The sequence below is a fragment of the Oryctolagus cuniculus genome, chromosome 1 (genome assembly GCF_964237555.1).
Source record: "Oryctolagus cuniculus chromosome 1, mOryCun1.1, whole genome shotgun sequence".
NCBI classification, from domain to species: domain Eukaryota; kingdom Metazoa; phylum Chordata; class Mammalia; order Lagomorpha; family Leporidae; genus Oryctolagus; species Oryctolagus cuniculus.
In genome coordinates, this window is record NC_091432.1 from 155,613,862 (window position 1) to 155,634,751 (window position 20,890).

The window sequence follows — 20,890 nt, forward strand, 5'->3', positions numbered from 1 at the left end:
GAGTGGACAGTGAGAGAGAGAGACAGAGAGAAAGGTCTTCCTTTGCCGTTGGTTCACTCTCCAATGGCCGCCGCGGCTGGTGCACTGCGACCGGCGCACCACGTTGACCCAATGGCAGGAGCCAGGTGCTTCTCCTGGTCTCCCATGGGGTGCAGGGCCCAAGCACTTGGGCCATCCTCCACTGCACTGCCTGGCCACAGCAGAGAGCTGGCCTGGAAGAGGGGCAACCGGGACAGAATCTGGTGCCCTGACCAGGACTAGAACCCGGTGTGCCAGCGCCGCAAGGCGGAGGATTAGCCTAGTGAGCCGCGGCGTCGGCCATTTGAAAGTTTTTTTAATTTGGCCAGAATGCTTCTGGAAAGTTGTTTTCTAAACCAGTGATGTACCTTATAATCAACCATATCTCTAAATAAAGGAATGTCATATATGAGAGGACTACACAAAGTTCACAGAAAATGGAATGAAAAGATAATTTTATTTTGGTGCATAAACATTTTTGAAATCCATATGAAGTTTTTGCATGATACATATTTTCCATGAACTTTTTTGAAACGTATGGATTTCCCATGTTTTGCATCAACATAAGCGTATCTTTTAATTCAAATTTCCATGAATTTTTGAAGTGCTCTGGTATAAATTCTTCAACAAGAAGTAAGTAATGGCGCTGGTGCTGTGGCATAGTGGGTAAAGCTGGAGCCTGCAGTGCCAGCATCCCATATGGGCACTGGTTCGAGTCCCAGCTGCTCCACTTCCGATCTAGCTCTCTGCTATGGCCTGGGAAAGCAGTAGAAGATGGCCCAAGTCCTTGGGCCCCTGCATCTGCATGGGAGACCCAGACGAAGCTCCTGGCTTCTGGCTTTGGATCGGCACAGCTCTGGCCATTGCGGCTATCTGGGGGGTGAAACAGTGGATGGAAGACCTCTCTCTCTTTCTGCCTCTGCCTCTCTGTAACTCTGCCTTTCAAATAAATGAAAAATAAATCTTAAAAAAAGAAGTAAGTAATAAGTAAAAAATAGAACAAATTATCTCTGCTCTGGCAATATTGAAAGTCTTCATAAAAGCCCCTTTGGGTCCTTCTAGTACAAAATGAACTGCCAGGGACTGTATACTACTCCTTTAAATAAATGCACAGCTGAGTTTATTTTAAGAAAATTCCTTGAATACCAACTCCTTTAGCTATCTTATGAAAAAATTCTATTGGAGAAAAGAAGCATTTTCTCTAGAGATATGAAAGTTATCACGCTTCTGTTCATCCACCTCCACAATCAGTTTCTCTAATCACTCTTTGCTCTTGGACTGTCTCGAGCAAAGCAGCTAAAGTGCAAAGTGCCCTGTGCAAAATGATGGTCTACAATAGACACAGCAAGAGAAATTTTAGGAAAAGACAGCTCTCAGCATCATATTTTCTTTTTTAAAACATTTTAATTTATTTAAAAGGCAGAGAGATGGAATGGAGAGAGGGTAAGAGAGAGAGAAAGAGAGAGAGAGAGAGAGAGAGAGAGGAGATATCATCCATCCACCAATTTACTTCCTTGCAGCAGTTGGGGACTGAGCCAGGCAAAAGTCAGGAGTGGGGAACTTAATCTAGGTCTTCCATGTGGGTGGCAGGGACCCAACTGCTTGAGCCATCAGCTGCTGCAGTGTAAGATATGCATTGCGGGGACCTGAAACTGGGAGAGGAGCTGGGACTTGAACCCAGGCATTTCAATACATTTTAAATGCTAGGCCAAGAAGGGTTAAGTTCAGTACACACCTTTCTGAGAGGCCTAGAATAGGTCTTCCAGCTTCCTTCAAATAACTTCTGTGTTTGTCAACTATTTAAAGGAGGATAAAGTAGGTATGGGACTAGGTGACACTGAGAGGCAATTACCTTGGCCTCAGACTTAAGGCCCAACAAAAACATTGGCAATCAGGAAAAATAATAGTTCAACAACAAAGTGTTAAATCAACAAAATAAAACCCAATGGTTTAAGAAAGACAGGATCTACATGAGTTTTCCTTTTGTCATGGGCTTCACTATGGCTAACATAGAACTGTGACAACAGCTTGGTCAACCTATAAAGAAAGGGATGTGTGGCCAAGGATCTCCTTAGAGGGAAAGAGTGCTCAAAGGCATTCAACAACAGGAGTAGTTTTATCTCTATATATTCATGTGTATTATTTATTTAATGAACCAGTGACATCAGAATGAGACATCTGATTGCCAAGTTCTATGGAATTCATAGAACTCCTTAAATTAGAAATCACACATAAGTCCATAGGGATCAAAATGATGTCCTTTGGCACTGGCATTGTTAAGCTGTCACATGCAAAGCCTGCATCCTATGGGCTCTCGTTCGAGTCCTGGCTGCTCCACTTCCAATCCAGCTCCCTGCTAAGGCACCTGGGAAAGCAGTGGAAGATAGCCTGAGTCCTTGGGGGCCTTTGTTCACGTGGGAGACCCAGATGGAGCTCCAGGCTCCTGGTTGCAGCGTAGCCTAGCCCCAGCTGTTGTAGCTATCTGGGGAGTAAATCAACAGATGGAAAATCTCTCTGTCTCTCCCCCTCCCTCTCACTCACTGTAATTCTGTCTTTCAAATAAGTAAATAAATCTCTAAAAAAAAGGAAATGATATCTTTCATATACCATGAAAACTGTCACAAAGCATGATCTCAGACTACTGGTCTTTATTAAAAATGATTTAAAATTTACATTTTAAGTAAGAATTTTGAGTTTTTTTAAAAATCTTTGATTACTCTAGTACCACTTAGTAAAAGATGACAGGAAAGAGTTTCCTAAAGTCACAGCTACAGCCCTAATTTAAGGCCAATATGACATTAATTGTGAGACATTTCTTGCTTGTCTGTTGCTCATTTTGTAAATGAGGGTTTTGGCATGAGCAAGAGATTATATTTCAAATTACGTTGAATGAACAGGAAATTCAATAAGTGCATGAGTTGAATGGGTGCTATTTAAAATGGGTGATTTACACAGCACACTCATAGAATGACAATTGCTTTAAGTAACACTCTGACCTCAGAATCAGCCCTTAAGGCTTCCTAGTCAGGCTTAAAAGCCCATGAGAGCATTTCAGGCATGGACAGCCAAGACATTGTGTCAAAAAATGTTCTACAAGAAGGATCTCTGTGAATGAGACCCCAGCGGAAAGAAGTGGCCATCAAAGAAGGATGTACTTTTCTCTAAAGTGAGGAGAGAACTTCCAATTTGCTTATGGCCTTGTCTAAATACTGACATAGTTTGTGGATTTAAAAGGCTTCCATAACCTAGTCAGCTCATGTCAAGAGCCTTGGGTGCTCACTGATGTCATAAATAAGAGTGTTAATTGTTAAATTAACAACAGGAGGGGCCGGCGTGGTGATGCAGCAGGTTAACACCCTGGCCTGAAGCGCCGGCATCCCATATGAGCACTGGTTCTAGTCCCGGCTGCTCCTCTTCCAATACAGCTCTCTGCTATGGTCTGGGATAGCAGTAGAAGATGGCCCAAGTCCTTGGGCCCCTGCACTCGCATGGGAGACCCGGCAGAAGCTCCAGCCACTGCGGCCAATTGGGGAGTGAACCATCGGATGGAAGACCTCTCTCTCTCTCTCTCTCTGCCTCTCCTCTCTGTGTAACTCTGACTTTCAAATAAAAATAAATAAATCTTTAAAAAAAATTAACAACAGGAGTCACTGTGCATTAACTTCCCATGCAAGATCTCTATCCTCAAAGAGTTGTATTACGAGAGTTAACTATAAGACTAGGCTCAAGCAATTTTTTGTGTGTATGCGTGTGTGTGCAAATTGTTGAAATCTTTATGTAGCATAGAGTTGGTCTTCTGTGTATAAAGTTAATTGAAAATGAATCTTAATGGAGAATGGAACTGGGAAGGAGAGAGGGAGGAGAAGCAGGTGGGGAGGGTGAGTATGGTTGAAAGAATAACTATATTCCTAAAGTTGTACTTACAAATTTGTATTCCTTAAAAAATTAATTAATTAAAAAATAAAATGGGTTGACTTGAAAACAGTACACTGAAAAATCAGAGGTTGATAACTGAATGTGCTGACATTGACATGTTCACTGTGAATAGAGCTTCTTAAGTTTTCTACTTTAAGAAAAATGTAGCATCCTCATATTTACAAATGTAGGCTTTTCCATGAAATAAATAAAACAGCATGGTTTACAAAGTCATCTTGACTAAGACTTCAGAGTGTGCTTCAACAGTATAAATTCAATAGCATAATTTTTTTGTAATTTTTTCTTTAAATAAAAAAGATGATAGGAACTTAAATATTAGTTCCTCACAATTGAATTGCTGAATTATATTTGTACAGTCATTAAATTTTAAAAATTTATTGTTTAAATGCTTTGCTCCTAGACTTGAACATATCCTTGCATTTTGAAATCAGATGTTTTCCAAATAGTGCTTATACCACAAAATACCAAATATCCCTACTTTGACAATTTAAAAAAAATTTTTCAATGGATATGAAGTAAACTAGAGTAGAGCTCTTAAACTGCATAATGAGCCAACAAATCATTTAGAAATGCTGTCAATGGAAATGTTTTGATTAAAAAAATTATGAGTATTTATGAAGAAAACTGTCTACCTGCCCCAAGAAAGCAATACTTTCTTCAAGAAAGGTAAAACATTGCCCACTTATACTTTTTCTTTATTGTTTCTTCTTGATGAATTTAAAAACAATTCACCAAGATGGATAACATGCAATCCTTGGGTCAGGTACTCTTCTGCAGCAGTTAAGTTTCTGCTTGGGAAACCTATGTCCCAAATTAGAATGACTGGTTTGAGTCCACCTGCTCTGCTTATCACCCAGCTTCCTGTTACTAGGTCCCGGAAAAGCAGCAGCTGATGGCTCCAGTATTTGGGTTTTTGCCACGCACATGGGAGATCTGGATAGAGTCTCAGGCACCTGGCTTTGGCCCAGCCAAGCCTCAGCTGTTGTGGGCACTTGTGGAATAAATCAGCAGATGGAATATCTCTCCCTCCCTCTGTCTCTGTTTTTCCCCCCTTCTGTCACTCTTCCTTTCAAATAAAGAAATAAATAATAATAAATGAAAATAAATAAAACATTTAAAACAATTCTTAATCATATGTTTGCAGAGAGACAGAGTACAAGGGATATCTCTAGGTGTTCATTCATGGATTATCTCTAATCATTTGGAACGCAGGTAGAGGTGATGATAATTCAGATCAGGATATTGACAGGTGGGTACATTGATATTGTTCTCCTTCTCCTTCTTCCCTCTCCCTTTTTATTCTCATTAATTCCTTTTTGTTTTCTTCCATTTGATTTCTTTTATTTTTATTTTTATTTTTTTGACAGGCAGAGTGGACAGTGAGAGAGAGAAAGAGAGAAAGGTCTTCCTTTGCCGTTGGTTCACCCTCCAATGGCCGCAGCGGCCAGCGCGCTGCAACCAGCGCACTGCGCCGATCCGATGGCAGGAGCCAGGTACTTATCCTGGTCTCCCATGGGGTGCAGGGCCCAAGGACTTGGGCCATTCTCCACTGCACTCCCTGGCCACAGCAGAGAGCTGGCCTGGAAGAGGGGCAACCGGGACAGAATCCGGCGCCCCGACCGGGACTAGAACCCGGTGTGCTGGCACCGCAGGCGGAGGATTAGCCTAGTGAGCCGTGGCGCTGGCTCCATTTGATTTCAATTTGAGGAATCATACCTTTTTGAGACTGCTATAAAGACTCAGTTTCTCACCCAGCACCACTATTTGGCAGTTACACAATTTTTTTTTCCCTTTTATGTTTACAGACCTCTTAAGATTAACATTGGATCTTAGAATCCAGGATGCACTACACCTCTTTTAGTTCACTGAACTTAAGCTAATGATTCACTTATTTTGGATCCAAAATAGATTTATTCTTGCCAATAAATTAGATGTCGTATCACCTGTTCCCTGTAAGATTGCAATTGCATTTTACTTGTTGTCTTTAAAGTTAGTATAGAAATGTCTTTTTAAGATTTCAAATTTCTCTTATTTCAGAATATGTTGCCTGCTATTCGGGAAGGAACTTGCTCACAGGATTTGGAGTTTTTATTGGAAGGATTGGTGAGATCTTTCTGGGAGGGAGACACTGGACTGGGAGTGAAGAAACCCACAGTTTTGGTCAGCTCTCCGCTGCCTGGATCAGTGAGGTAGGGGAGATGATGTAATCTTGCTTTATTCTTCAGGACCTCAGGGACTAACGAAGAGATTGAGGCAGATGATTTTTAATGGATTTGGGAATCATCTGGTCTACTTCTACCTTCCCAAGATTCCAGTTTTTGCTTCTTGCTCTGGAATGGGAGACTAAAAGGTAGGCATATGCACACTGCAACTGTTATCCTGGGTTCCTCTTTCTCAAGCAGGTATATGTATGCCCCTTAGTTTACAATCATTATTTTAACCTTCGGTTAAGTGTCTTACAGACAACACTGGAGGACAATGCGGCAAAAGCGTTGCCTAAGTCTGGATGTACATCTCTGTAAATGTGAAAAATCGAAGCTCCTAAGTAAGACTCTACTTTTAAGGAGCTCCTGACCAGTTAGACCATAACAAACAGAAGAGCCTCCCACCCACCCAAGAGAGAAAAATGCCAGTGTTGGCAGCTGGCAGGCCTTCCTTCAAGAAGGCTTCAGGACGTGTGCTGTGGGGTACACAGGTGCCGTGCCTGAGACAAACATGGAACCGCGTGGGGTTAAAGTCCCGTACCTTGCAGCCTTCACACGTGATGACTCCGTAGTGGATCCCGGAGGACTTATCGCCACAAATTTTGCATGGTATCACTTCAATTTGTGCTGAAAGGGGAAAGCAGACATTTGAGCTTACAGAGTGCTTGTCTTCCTTTCCTGCTTCCTGTCTCCCTTCCCACCATCCCTGCTGTGAGATTTGAGTTTGAAGACACCAAGGAGGGTGTGGTCGCATGGCTGTCACCCATTACTATGTCAATGGCCCTCCTAAGCTTCTATGTCAAAGGACACCCATCTACCATTGCTACATTGCTTTTTCTCAAACTAAACTAGTATAACCAAAGACTAGAGGTTTTCAAAATTCTTGCCTTTACAGTTTTCTCTTTCTTACACTTGATTTTTTTTAAAAAAGATTTTTATTTATTTATTTGAGAAGTAGAGTTACAGAGACATGCACAAAGAGAAAGGTCTTCCATTTGCTGGTTCATTCCCTAAGTGGCCACATTAGCTGCAGCTGGGATGATCCAGGAGCTTCTTCCAGGTCTCCCTGTGGGTGCAGGGGTCCAAGCACGTGGGGCATCTTTTACTGCTTTCCCAGGCCATAGCAGAGAGCCGGATCAGAAGAGGTGCAACTGAGACAAAAACCGGCACCCATATGGGATGCTGGCACCTTAGGTGTAAGCTTAGCCTCCTAGGCCACAGTGCCAGCCCCACGCTTGATCTTAAATTGTTTGACTCAAAGATTCCTTGAACTATTGGCTTTACTATTTTCTTACTTGCACTTGAAAATTTGCACACACAGCTTTCACATGGTCTTACCTCAGTAATATTTTAAATAAGTAAATAAAGCAAAACTGGGTCAGGGAGGAGCAGGTAGGAGTTGGGCAGAGTATATGGTTACTTAATATATTACATGGCTAGATGTTTACTTGTGAAAATGCCAATAATCAAGCAGTTCAATACTGATCATGCTGTATGTGTTCACTAAGGTGAAGAAAACTGTTCACACAGGACAAGATTATGCTAATAGTGGCTACTAGTGTAATTAACATAGAGAAATTAAAGAAAAATTAATCAAGTATGTGGTCATTGATTGGGAATTCAATAGGAAGTGAAATCGTTTCATTGGGGATAAAGACATATTTGTTGATTTTGAAGATCATGTAGGATTTGGTTAGGCTGAAAGGAGAAGCATTAGATGAAGAAAGGATTGGCGGTCTAGGATGGTTGTGGGTTGAAATCACTAAGATAGCAGCTGGGCTAGATGGAAACTTGGGTCCTGTGGTTGGATGTTAGATTCTGGAGCTCTTGGGTCAGGCAGAGGACTTTTTACCTGATCCCACAGGACATAAGGAGTTGATGTAGTGAACAGGGTACAGAACCTATGAAAGTGGTGGTTCAGGTACTTTAGAAAGGTAAGCTTGTCTAGTAGCTAACCAAAGGTTATCTCCTAATTAGGGTATTGGAAACTGAAAACCTGAATTACTTGTTGGAAAACAAATGGAGAAAAGATAGAAACGTGATTCAATGGCAAAAGTGAGATTACATGATGAAAGAAAATGTAGAGATGTGGAAATTTTTTTTCTCTACCCATTTAGCAATTGATGGACACTTATGTGGCTTCCTTTTTTAGCTATTGTGAATAATACTGTAGTAAACTTGGGAATGAAGATATATATCCTTTGGATATATATCCAGTAGTGGAACTGCTGGATCACACAGAAGAATGTAATAATTCTATGTCTTTGATAGCATTCTAAGAGTTGTTAAAATGATGCACACTAAGAAGATCTTCTATTTCCTTTCCCAACTTACGATAATTATGCAAAATATACTTCAAAATGCATTGTATATCAGTTTGCCACTTGCATGATTTTGTAGCTTTTCTAATTCTTGAATATACAAAGTATATTACCCTCTATTTCTTATTGCTTTATATTTTATGAAAATGAAACACTTCACTTCAGGGTAGTAGACTGAATTTTTCAAAATTAAATGTTTCATAGGAACTTCAAGTTATCTTTGTAAGCAAAAATTTCCACTTTTCCTATAAGCAAAATGAGGATTCAGTTTGTTAATAAAGCTTTTGAGTTGACTTGAGAAGGGATAACCAGAAATGAGGCAAATTTTCTGATACTATGTAGCTCATTCTCTGACCTCCCCCACAACTGCACATTCAGAATACTAATTTTAAGTTCCTATATGTGCCAATCAAGTCAGTTATAGACATCAAAAGAGACAAAGTTAATTAAAGTACTTAGTAGACTACATGTTTTTATTTGCTTCTGTTTCTTTTAGCTTTCAGATTATTGAACTACTATTCAAGATTTTTTGATGGGGAAAAATATGAGATTTTATGTCATTCTCTGTTCTCCTGAATTCCAGTCCTTAATCTGTTAATAACATGGGAAGTGACCAAGTTAAAAAATCTCTGACCTTATGCTTTCTGACTTATAAATATGGTAACTTCATAGATTTGTGAGGATTAAATGGAAATGTTATCCAGAAGTACCTTGTAAATAGTGTAGAGCCACAAAATGTCAGTTTTCAACATCATCATTTCATCATCATCATCAACTGATATTTGAAACAAATAAGATACAAGCCACATTATTATTCCTTTATTAAAGACCTTGTCTTTTAAACATAACCTAATGAATGACACTATAAATTATTTGTACTTTTTTTTTAGTGATAACCTTTCAAACAGTGGCTTGTTTATAATGATTACAAATTGACTAAGAATGTCACGTATTCATTGTATAGTTTGTAGCATATATGATGTTAAGTCAGAGGCTCTCTGCATAAATTTCTCCCCAGGGAGTAGCTTACACGTTGGGAGAGTCTGCTTCAATAAGTTCTTAATTATAAAATGATCTAACTTTAAAGAAAATGAAAATAGAGGTAATTTGCCCCCTGGGTGTCGCTCCCCGTCTTCATGGGGGAACGACACTAAACCCTGCCTAGGCTTCATATCCGAGTCACGGCACCATTATGTCGCTCCCCCTCTTCGTGGAGGAGCAACACAGGACCCTGCGCTGTTCTTTCATCTGCTCGGCCCTCCCCGGGTTTGCTGCTGGTTCTTCCCGGGTTGGCTACTATCCCTTCCACCTCCGTGGAAGGGCAGTTCCCCCTGGCCGCATTCCCCACTTCCGCAGGGGAGCGGCACACCGCCGGCCGGCTCTCTGGGGGCTGCACGGGTTCCCTTAGATGTTCCCCATAGATGTTCCTCGTGCATGCCGTTTCTCTCCTCCTTTATAGTCCTTCTCTGCCAATCCCAACTCGGCTGCCCACACGCCGAGTACGCTGCTCTCCAATCAGGAGCAAGTCCTACAGTTAATTGGTTGAACTGGAGGCAGCTGTGCGGAAGCTGTTTACTTCTCTCCCAGCGCCATATTGTGGGAGAGCAGATGCATAGAATAAGTCCTAATTCGAGTAACTTAGTCTAGTCCGGATTGCTCCCCACAGATCCCCCTTTCTTTTTATTTTTTGGCGTTGATACGCGCCTGTCTTCGGTGTCCCACGGCACACACTCTGCTCTACTTGCTAGCGTTGCCACAGGCTCTTACAAGTCCTATCAATCAGGAAAACCGAATCCGGGTCCTCTCTTCGCCATTGTGAGGAGGTTTTTAGGCGCTGATGCGTGCCTGTGTTCGGTGCCCTGCAGCGCATGCTCTACTCTGCTAGAACTGCCTGCAGGTGTTTACAAAACCTATCAGGCAAACCGAATCCAAGCCTTCTCATTGCCTTATTGTGGGGAGGCCTTACTGATGTTAATTCGTGCCTGTCTTCGGTGACCTGCGGCTAGCCGCCCAGGTGCTCATCGCCTCACTAATCGGGCAGACCGAATCCAAGCCTTCTAATTGGCATGTTGAGGGGAGGCCTTATTTTTCTCTATTTCTCTATCTCCGGGCATTCCTACCTCTCCCATTTCACTTCTATCTTCCAGCATTCCTATTTCTCTTTTACTTCTAAACTTCTGTTTCTCTTATCCCCGCAGCTTTCCGGCACCTCGCCCCGCCGGCGGGTTCCCGGCTCTGCGCCGCTTCAGCCCGCGCGCCTCTCTCATCTGCGCAGCTTCCCGGCTTTGCGCGGCTCGGCTTTGCGCGCTCCGCGGTCTCCACGCTTAACCCTTTCGCGTCTGAACCACGGCCTACGCCAGCGTTCCCTATCTATTCACGCCCCGTGCTCTCTCTGCACGCGGCGGCTTCCGCGAGTAACACAGTGTAGCTTGCGTCTCCGCCACTAGGATTCAATCTAAGTTCCCCGGGCTAGCCTGGCGAATTCAACCCAGCGTACGTCTCCGCCCCACGATTTGGCTTCCCGTCCTTTGCTCCCCGGGCTAATCAGACGGATCCCAATCTGGCTTACGTCTCAGCTTCTGGTTTCAACTTTTCGCCCCCTATTCCCGGGCTAACTTGAGAACCCCAAAGTGGCTTTCGTTTCCGCCTCGGCCTGCCCCCCGCGGCTTCAATTTCCCTAACATTTTTCTCTACCCGGTATGTTTCCCCAAGCTTTCCTCCAACGATATTCCTCCCTCATTTCTCCTGGCCTCTCCCCACAGTCCGCGTCCGAGTCTGTTTGCTCTAGCTTTCACTTTCGCTTTCGACCTTAGAGATTTCTCCCAGCTTCCCCCCGTAGTCCGTATCCGAGTCTATGCCTAGGCTTTCAATAGCTTCTTCCGGCTCCTTTTTCGTCCGGCTTTTCCCTAGGCTGTTTGCTAGTCTCTCTCTCCGATATTTTCCCAATTCTTCCCGTTTCTTCCCGTTTCTTCCCTCCTAAGTTTGCTATCCGTCCTAGGTTTCCTATCCGAGTCATTTCTTCCCTCCTAGGTTTCCTATCCGTCCTAGGTTTCCTATCCGAGTCACGGCACCATTATGTCGCTCCCCGTCTTCATGGGGGAACGACACTAAACCCTGCCTAGGCTTCATATCCGAGTCACGGCACCATTATGTCGCTCCCCGTCTTCATGGGGGAACGACACTAAACCCTGCCTAGGCTTCATATCCGAGTCACGGCACCATTATGTCGCTCCCCCTCTTCGTGGAGGAGCAACACAGGACCCTGCGCTGTTCTTTCATCTGCTCGGCCCTCCCCGGGTTTGCTGCTGGTTCTTCCCGGGTTGGCTACTATCCCTTCCACCTCCGTGGAAGGGCAGTTCCCCCTGGCCGCATTCCCCACTTCCGCAGGGGAGCGGCACACCGCCGGCCGGCTCTCTGGGGGCTGCACGGGTTCCCTTAGATGTTCCCCATAGATGTTCCTCGTGCATGCCGTTTCTCTCCTCCTTTATAGTCCTTCTCTGCCAATCCCAACTCGGCTGCCCACACGCCGAGTACGCTGCTCTCCAATCAGGAGCAAGTCCTACAGTTAATTGGTTGAACTGGAGGCAGCTGTGCGGAAGCTGTTTACTTCTCTCCCAGCGCCATATTGTGGGAGAGCAGATGCATAGAATAAGTCCTAATTCGAGTAACTTAGTCTAGTCCGGATTGCTCCCCACACTGGGGTGTGAGAAGATGTTTTTGAAAGCCACAAAGGTTATCTTATACAACTTCAGAAATACAAATGAGACATGGAACATTCACTACAACATCTGCATATTTATGCATATTTATAATCTTGGCTCAACACGTCATCCTGAAGACCTATAAACATTCTAACAGCATTTTTTTAAAAGAGAAAGAAGGAACTTAAATGGGTATATACATGTGTGTGTGTGTTGCTCCACTTGGGGTGGGGTATTCAGTTCAGAAACCCTTTGAGCATTTTTACTTATTGCAACAGAATGAGTCATTACAGACTCAGAATGAGTCTGAGGTTTATTACAGTTGGAGATACATTAAAATAATGTGAACTACTAATTTTTTCCTTTTCTCCCACTTAAAATGCTTCTGAGCTACAATTGTACAGTTCATACAATGTTTTTTACAAAGCACATCTCCAAGACAGAGTACTTCAGACACTGATCAGGACAACAGATCACGTCATTGTTCCAGCGTTTGCCACTTCTAACTCTCTTGCCATTATGCCAGGCACAGCCTCCTGTGCAATTGCCTCACAGTGAATACAGATCCTGTGACATGCTATTTATCATGGCTTCAAATTGAACATCCTGGGAGGATTTTATGGCTTGGACCTCACCAGCTGTGACAACGCAGGTAATAGAAGGAAACTGAGGAGAGGGTTCAACTTTTGTACTTTTATGTGACACATGGTTTTCTTCAACAGCAGCATTCCTTGAGAGACAAACTTATAGGACCCGAAATGTCTTCAATTATAGCTCGATATTTGTGTTTTTCATACCTTCAACTTTTTATATCTTCCACTCACTAGTATTTGTTATTGGTAATTTTGGGGGAGATTATAGCTAAAATTTTATTTACCAATTATAAAAATAATTATATTATAAAAGTAATGATATATAGGATTTTTTTGAAACAATATTTTCACAATGTCCAAGATTGAAGTAAAAGACTGACATGAATAATTTGATGATTTACCTTATGGTAGAGCAATTTATGAAGTACAATTAATGTAAGATCTCATGATTTGGTAGGAAGGTCTTATTCAACAGTTACAGAGTACTGAAAATTTATCTTCCTCTTTCTCTTCAAAGATGCCCATTCTGTACTCCCAGAATCCTCTAAAGGCCCCTTAATTGCTTAGATTCTTTCTACAACTTGGATTAAAGCCCCCAAATTTCAATTCTTCTTGCTAAATAAAATTTGCATGCTTTTACTTCTGCCCCCCTCAGAATGCCCACAATAATGAATTAACTTGAAAATGCATACATCTGATAAAGGATTAATATCTGGAATATATAAGGGGCTCAAGAAACTCAACAGAAACAAAACAATCTAGTTAAGAAATGGGCCAAGAGTATGAACAGGCATTTTTCAAAGGATGAAATGCAAATGGCTAACAGACACATGAAAAGATGCTCAGGATTAGCAGTCATCAGGGAAATGCAAATATAAACCACAATGAGGCTTCACTCTACTCCAGTTAGAATGACTGTCAACTGGGGTGTGCGCCGTGGCACACTAGGTTAATCCTCCGCCTGCGGCGCTGGCATCCCATATGGGCACTGGTTCTAGTCCTGGTTGCTCCTCTTCCAGTCCAGATCTCTGCTGTGGCCTGGGAAAGCAGTAGAAGATGGGCCAAGTCCCTGGGCCCCTGCACCCGCATGGGAGACCAGGAAGAAGCACCTGGCTCCTGGCTTTAGATTGGCGCAGCTTTGGCTGTTGCGACCATTTGGGGAGTGAACCAATGGAAGGAACACCTTTCTCTCTCTCTCTCTCTCTCTCTCTCTCTCTCACTGTCTGCAACTCTACTTGTCAAATAAATAAATAAAATCTTTAAAAAAAATGGCTGACATCCAAAAATCAAAAAATAACAAATGTTGGTGAGGATGTGGGAAAGATGCCCTAATATTTTTTTGATGGGAATGTAAACTCATACAACAATTATGGAAGACAGCATGGAGATTCCTCAGAAATCTGTAGATCTACCATATGACCCAGCCATTCCACTCCTGGAAATTTACCCAAGAGAAATGAAATCAGCATATGAACTGTACTCCCATGTTTATAGCAGCTCAATTCACAATGGTTAAGCTATGGAATCAACCCAGATGTCCATCAAATGATGACTGGATAAAGAAAATATAGAACACATACACCATGGAATACTAGTCAGCTATTAAAAAAAAAGGAATCCTGTCTTTCTCAACAAAATGGATACAACTAGAGACCATTATGTTTAGTGAAATATGCTAGTCCCTAAAAAACAAATATCATGTTTTATTTGATTTGTTGGAACTAATGTATAAAGTACAAAAAAATAGTGTATATGAGCAAAGTTGACATTTTGAGATGTGATTATTGATTATAGCCTTTGTCTATACTCCTGAGGAACAGTAGTCTCTACTTACTACTTGTTGAGTTCTTCATTTAGTGGGGGATTAAGCTTGTGTTTATAAAGTAAATGGAAATAATGTCATTGCAAAAACTTAAAAGAAAAATAAGAAAGGGAGGAGGAGGAAGAGGCAGAGTGAGGGAGGAATGGTAGGAAGTATTCATATATATGAAATGCCTGACCTCTGCTCCATTTATATAAATAAATTTAAAAAACTAAAAAAGAAAATGCATCACTTTTTCAATTTTAAAATATATATATTAAGTACACACATACTGATTACACATACTTACATGGTACAGTATAGTGTTCCTTTTTTTTTAGTGTAGTGTTTCAATACATGTATAGTGTACAATGATCAGATCAGAATTATTGGCAGATATATCACTTCAGACATTTATCATTCCTGTACTTTGAGAACATTCAAAATTCTGTTAGCTATTTTAAATATTCAATTGTTTCCACTATAGTTGTACCACTGTTCTCTAGAACATTAGAAGTTATTCCTGCTCTGAAGCTGCACCCTTACAGCCATTAACAGTTCTTTATCCATCCCCACTTTCTCACACCCTTCCCAGGCTCTGGTAACCAATGTTCTATTCTCTACTTCTTTGAGATCAACTTTAACTGCCACATACAAGGGAGAACATTCGATATTTGTCTTTATTTCACTTAACATAATGTAATCTAGTTTCATCTATGCTGGTACAAATGACAGAATTTTATATTTTTAAATGGCTGAATAACATTCCATTGTGTACATATGCCACATTTTCTTTACCCATTCATCCATTGATGAATGCCTAGGTTGATTCCACGTCTTGGTTACTGTGAATAGTGCTGCAATAAATGTGTGAGTACAGATGTCTGTTCAACATACTGATTTCAATCCCTTTGGATATATACCCAATAAGGGGGAATGCTGGAACATATGGTAGTTCTATTTTTAGCTTTTTTGAGGAATTTCCATACTGTTTTCCATAATTGCTGTACTAATCTACATCCCCAGTAACAGTGTGTGAGAGTTTCCTTGTCTCCATACCCTCACCAGCAGAAAATGCATCATTCTTAAAAGCATCTGTCAGGCGTGCTGGTGGGAATGGATCTTTCAGGTGTTCTCTGTTGGAAGGAAACATCTTACCATGTACACTCTTGTGGCTCTCGATTTCCACCATTCCAACTCTGAAAATTTAACCTGGCCATTTCTATATTTTGGCCATTTTAAGTCCATTGAGGACAGAGGCATTGCTTTTTTGTTTGTTTGTTTTCTATGGTGCCTAAAGCAGAATTTTAAAACTCCCTAAAGCTATGGTCCTAACCATGTTTTCTTTCAATGCAACCAATGAGTTGACATTCTCTCTTTTATGAAAGAGACTTTAAGCAATACTGTTTTTGTATGTGGTGTTGCAAGAAGAAATACGAATCTTGAGACTGCTGGGGTGTATATATTTTGGACAAGATTACCAGGTGATTCTGATATGATATGATAAGGCTCCCATTTGGAATTAAATGAATCAAGTTACTGAGACTTGGCTCTACTATGTAAACCATCTGCAGAGGAGGAAATACCCAGATAGGCCAGATCTGAAAGTATGAACGAGTAATTCTCTCCATTTCCCTAATTTTTTTTAAATAAAGATTTATGTATTTATTTATTTGAAAGGCAGAGTGTCCCTCCCCCTCCAGCCCCCCCAAACACACACACACGCACGCACACAGAGACAGCATCTGCCAGTTAACTTCCCAAATGGCCTCCACAGCTAGGGCTGGTGAGAATGAGTCCAAGAGCCAGGAACTCCATCCAGGTCTCCCAAGTGCGTGGCAGGGGGACAATGACTCAGGCCATCATCTGCTGCTTTCCCAGACATTAGCAGGGAACTGGGTCAGAAGCAGAGCAGCTGGGATTTGAACATGTGCTCCTATATGGCATATTGACATTCAAGTGGTAGCCTAACCCTATTTCCTGACTTTTGGTTTGAGGCTATATTGCAGCATCTTTGATTTTTTTTCCATCTGGGAAATGAGAAGCATCTTCCCAGGCTGCGATTCTCAGACATGGAACACTGTGTTCCTGGACAAGCACAGGCTACCTTCCTGGATCCTGAGTTTGCCTGTTAACTCTGTTTCCTATAACTTGCAGTTATGCTAAAACTGGACAGGGCAGTTAAATCTCTTAATAACGGAGTGAAACACAATTTATACATGTAGAAATTCCCAATAAAGATGACTATTTTGGTTAGGAATTCTTTTGCAGATGTTCTCAATAGCTCAAGTTGTATTTCAATGTATCCAAATTTTATCTTTTGTTTCTTTTAAGATTTATTTATTTTTATTTGAGAGGTAGAGTTACAGACAGAGAGAGGGAGAGGCAGAAAGGTCTTCCATCCACTGGTTCACTCCCCAGATGGCCCCAATGGCTGAAGCTGGGCCGATCTGAAGCCAGGAGCCAGGAGCTTCCTCCAGGTCTCCCATGGGGGTGCATGGGCCCAAGCACTTGGACCATCCTCCACTGTTCCCCAGGCTATAGCAGAGAGCTGGATTAGAAGAGGAGCAGCCAAGACACGAATCCATGTTCATGTAGGATGCTGGTGCCACAGGTGGAGGCTTAGCTTACTACACCACAGCGCTGTTCCCCCAAATTGTATCTTATATATCATCTGTGACAAATTCAAGTTAAAAATCTTAGTTTGTATTCATCCCTTATCTCACCGGGTGACTGATAAGCATCTACCTCCATTAGGTATAAAATTTTATGGTGTCACATAACAACAAACCCAAAGGCCTGGGAGGAAGCAGGTATTCCTGGTACCCAAGTCCACTCTAAATGATTCACCAGACAACATCCTGAAGGCTGAGGTGGGATGGTAGTGTGGAAAACAGATCCTTGTGGAGAAAGGAAAAATTCTGAGCCTTGGCCTCTGTAGCACTCTACCTGCTGATTCTAAAAAAATTGGATTAGGCTTGTGCCCAGATAGATGTCATCAGTAAAGAGCACATGTTAATGCCAGTTTCCATTCTAAACATCCAGTAGAGAGCGTGAAATTCAGTGCACCCTAATTTCTCATATCATACTCACATCTATACACATCTGGAATCTACCTCTCTTCTTGAACTCTTCCCACTAACTCTTGGGTGTCAGAGGATTTGAGTTTTCTTTTCCATTCTGATGATAGATGGCTCCTAAATGACTTAAACATATACTTTTTTTATCATTGTAATTTCCTAAACTACATATTATTGAACATTAGATTAAAAACTTGTTACCATGGAATAATGGCAAAAAGATGATTTTATGCCCCCAAAACATAATTTGTAGGATTATCAAAAAGAAGTTGATTTATCTTTGACACAGGAACATTTACTCCAAAAGTTGCTTGCCCACTCTGATTCACTGTGGACTGAAACAACAGAAAATAAGACCAATAAATAGTAATAACAGCAATTAGTATAATCATTAAAAGCAATTAACGACAATAAGTATTTCCCTTGTAAGCAAGGTAAATCATTTTTATAAGCCACAGTGGTTTTAAAGATTTATTTATTTATTTGAAAGGTAGAGTTACAGAGAGGCAGAGGCAGAGACAGAGAGAGGTCTTCTATCCGTTGGTTAACTCCCCAAATGGCTGCAATGGCCAGAGCTGGGCCGATCTGAAGCCAGAAGCCAGGAGCTTCTTCCGGGTCTCCCTTGGGGGTGCAGGAGCCAAGGGCTTCGGCCATCTTCTACTTCTTTCCCAGGCCACAGCAGAGAGTTGGATTGGAAGTGGAGCTGCTGAGGCACGAAACAGTGCCCACATGGGATGCTGGCACTGTAGGCAGCAGCTTTACCCACTACGCCACAGTTCCGGCCACAAGCCACAGGGGTTTTAAACTCAATTTATGAATCAATCCCCATTAAACACAACTTGCCTCATCAATATTTTAATTATAATGAGATAATATGTGTGGGATCTGACATCATTCAGGCTAAGAGTAATGTCTTACATGACTGTTACAATGTGGTTTGCAGATCAGTGGTTTTGGCATAACCTGGGAGCATGATAAAAACTCAAAGTTATTAAGATACAGTTTAGAAGCCTTGCATCCCATATTGGAGTGTCTAGGTTCAAATTCCAGCTCTGCTTCCTATCCCAGCTTCCTGCTCATGCAAACCTTGGAAGGCAGTGGTGATGGCTCAAGTAACTGGGTCCCTGCCACCCACATGGGAGACCCAGATTGAGTGAACCAGTGCATAGGAGATCTCTGTCTGTCTCTGTCTCTTTGCCTTTCAAATCAATAAACAACAACAACAATAACAAAAAAACATGCAGACTATTAACACTCACTGAAGACCAGTGGAATCAGAATTTCCTTTTTTTTTGACAGGCAGAGTGGACAGTGAGAGAGAGAAAGAGAGAAAGGTCTTCCTTTGCCGTTGGTTCACCTTCCAATGGCTGCCGCGGCCAGCGCGCTGTGGCCAATGCACCGCGTTGATCCGATGGCAGGAGCCAGGTAACTTATCCTGGTCTCCCAAGTATTTGGGCCATCCTCCACTGCACTCCCTGGCCAGAGCAGAGAGCTGGCCTGGAAGAGGGGAAACCGGGACAGAATCCGGTGCCCCGACCGGGACTAGAACCAGGTGTGCCAGCGCTGCAAGGCGGAGGATTAGCCTAGTGAGCCGCGGCTCCGGCTAGAATTTGCTTTTTAACAAGCATCCTAGGCCAGCATTTGAATTTGACAGCTCAGTTCTATGATGTCCAGGTAATAACAGTTGTAGCTACAATGAGAAGTGACAGGATTTTTAATTTAGCAGGCAGTAAGATAAAACCTTCACAGGACTCTGGACAAACCACTTTTGTGGTTGCTTTTTAGGTGTTTCCTTTTGTCCATAAAGGCATTGGGGCAATTCAAATGTTAGAGAACAAAACCCGTCTAACAACTCTAATCACTATGACAAGGCAGGAGAAAGAGAAGTCAGCACATTCCATGGTGATCTTGCATTTCTCTAATTAACACCGGCATACACGGTTTCCTTTGCAGGTTTAGCCATTGTTAGTTGCACCTTCATCTTCTCATTCTATCCCTGCTTGGTAGTGGCTCCCCCCCTTTCCTGTGTACTTATTCTTGGGTTATGGCTGCTGTTCACCCTCTGATATCCAATGAGTAAATAAGCTCTCTTGAGAACATTAGAAAAAAAAAAAAAAGATAGTTGGGGCTGGCGCTGTGGCGCAGCAGGTTAACGCTATGGCCGGAAGCACCGGCATTCTATGTGGGCACCGGTTGGAGACCCGGCTACTCCACTTCCAATCTGGCTCTCTGCTATGGCCTGGGAAGGCAGTGGAAGACGGCCCAAGTCCTTGGGCCCCTGCACCCACGTGGGAGACTTGGAGGAAGCTCCTGGCTCCTGGCTTCTGATTGGTGCAGCTCCCACTGTTGTGGCCAATTGAGGAATGAACCAGAGAATGGAAGACCCCTCTTTCTTTCTCTGCCTTTCCTCTCTATGTGTAACTCTGACTTTCAAATAAATAAAGAAATCTTTTTAAAAAAGGATAGTTTTTCTATTTTAAAAATAACATTCACAAAGATTACTTCTTTTGGTAGAGGTAAGATGGTCAAGCAATTTGTGAAACCCAGAAAATAAACTAATTTCAATGATTTATGTTAGTTCTGGAAATGCCACATTTGGAAAGCTGTTGCATTTCATTGAGGCTGGTTACTCAGGACAGAATTTCATTGCCATGATGGACACCCATGGTCTTCCTCTCATCTGTTCTAATGTTTTCCTGACACTTTATCACTCAAGGTGTGGACCCTGGTCAGCAAAACTGGCTTTACCTGAGTGCTTGATAGGAAAGTAGAAGTTTAGGTCTTGCCCTGGACCTATGTAATCAGAATCTGCATTGCAACAACGTCCCTGTGAGTCACACATGCAGTAAAGTATGAGATGTTCTGGAAGGGAGAAAGGAAAGACATTCTATAATTGACCTCTCAGGATGCCTGGCTCCAAACCTCAACAGTCTGTGAAGGAAAGTTGATAGTATGATACTTGATACCTAATTTTTCTGGCTATAAACAGAAGAAAACAGAAATAGTTTTGCTTCAGTGGACAAAACTTGTCTTTCTTAAAATTTTCTGAACCCCTTTATGCAGGCTCCACTTAGTTGAAAGCTTTCATAGGAAGTTCATGTTTATGCAGAAACATCACTGAGGGAGAAGGGGCTGGAAGAACTCACAGACCTGGTACTGCAGCTGATTCAGAATCACCAGGCAGAGCCTATTCCCTGAGGAGTAATTAAAAAAATGAAGAAAGGTAATCCAAAAAG

The 20,890-nt window shown here is 42.2% G+C and overlaps 1 protein-coding gene and 1 long non-coding RNA gene across 3 annotated transcripts in view; one reads left to right on the forward strand and one right to left on the reverse strand.

Moving 5' to 3' along the window:
- The window catches only part of LOC103348268 (uncharacterized), a 70,930-nt gene extending 62,322 nt beyond the window's left edge, over positions 1-8,608 (forward strand). Inside the window, exons 3-4 of the long non-coding RNA XR_007919767.2 lie at positions 5,099-5,203; positions 5,992-8,608. This is a non-coding gene — a long non-coding RNA (uncharacterized lncRNA). The remainder of the gene's footprint in view (positions 1-5,098; positions 5,204-5,991) is intronic.
- The window catches only part of RORB (RAR related orphan receptor B), a 234,269-nt gene that overhangs the window by 65,872 nt on the left and 147,507 nt on the right, over positions 1-20,890 (reverse strand). For both annotated transcript variants that reach the window (XM_017341876.3, XM_070050739.1), the window contains exon 2: positions 6,700-6,785. In XM_017341876.3, the coding sequence (XP_017197365.2) occupies positions 6,700-6,785 (86 nt within the window). The remainder of the gene's footprint in view (positions 1-6,699; positions 6,786-20,890) is intronic.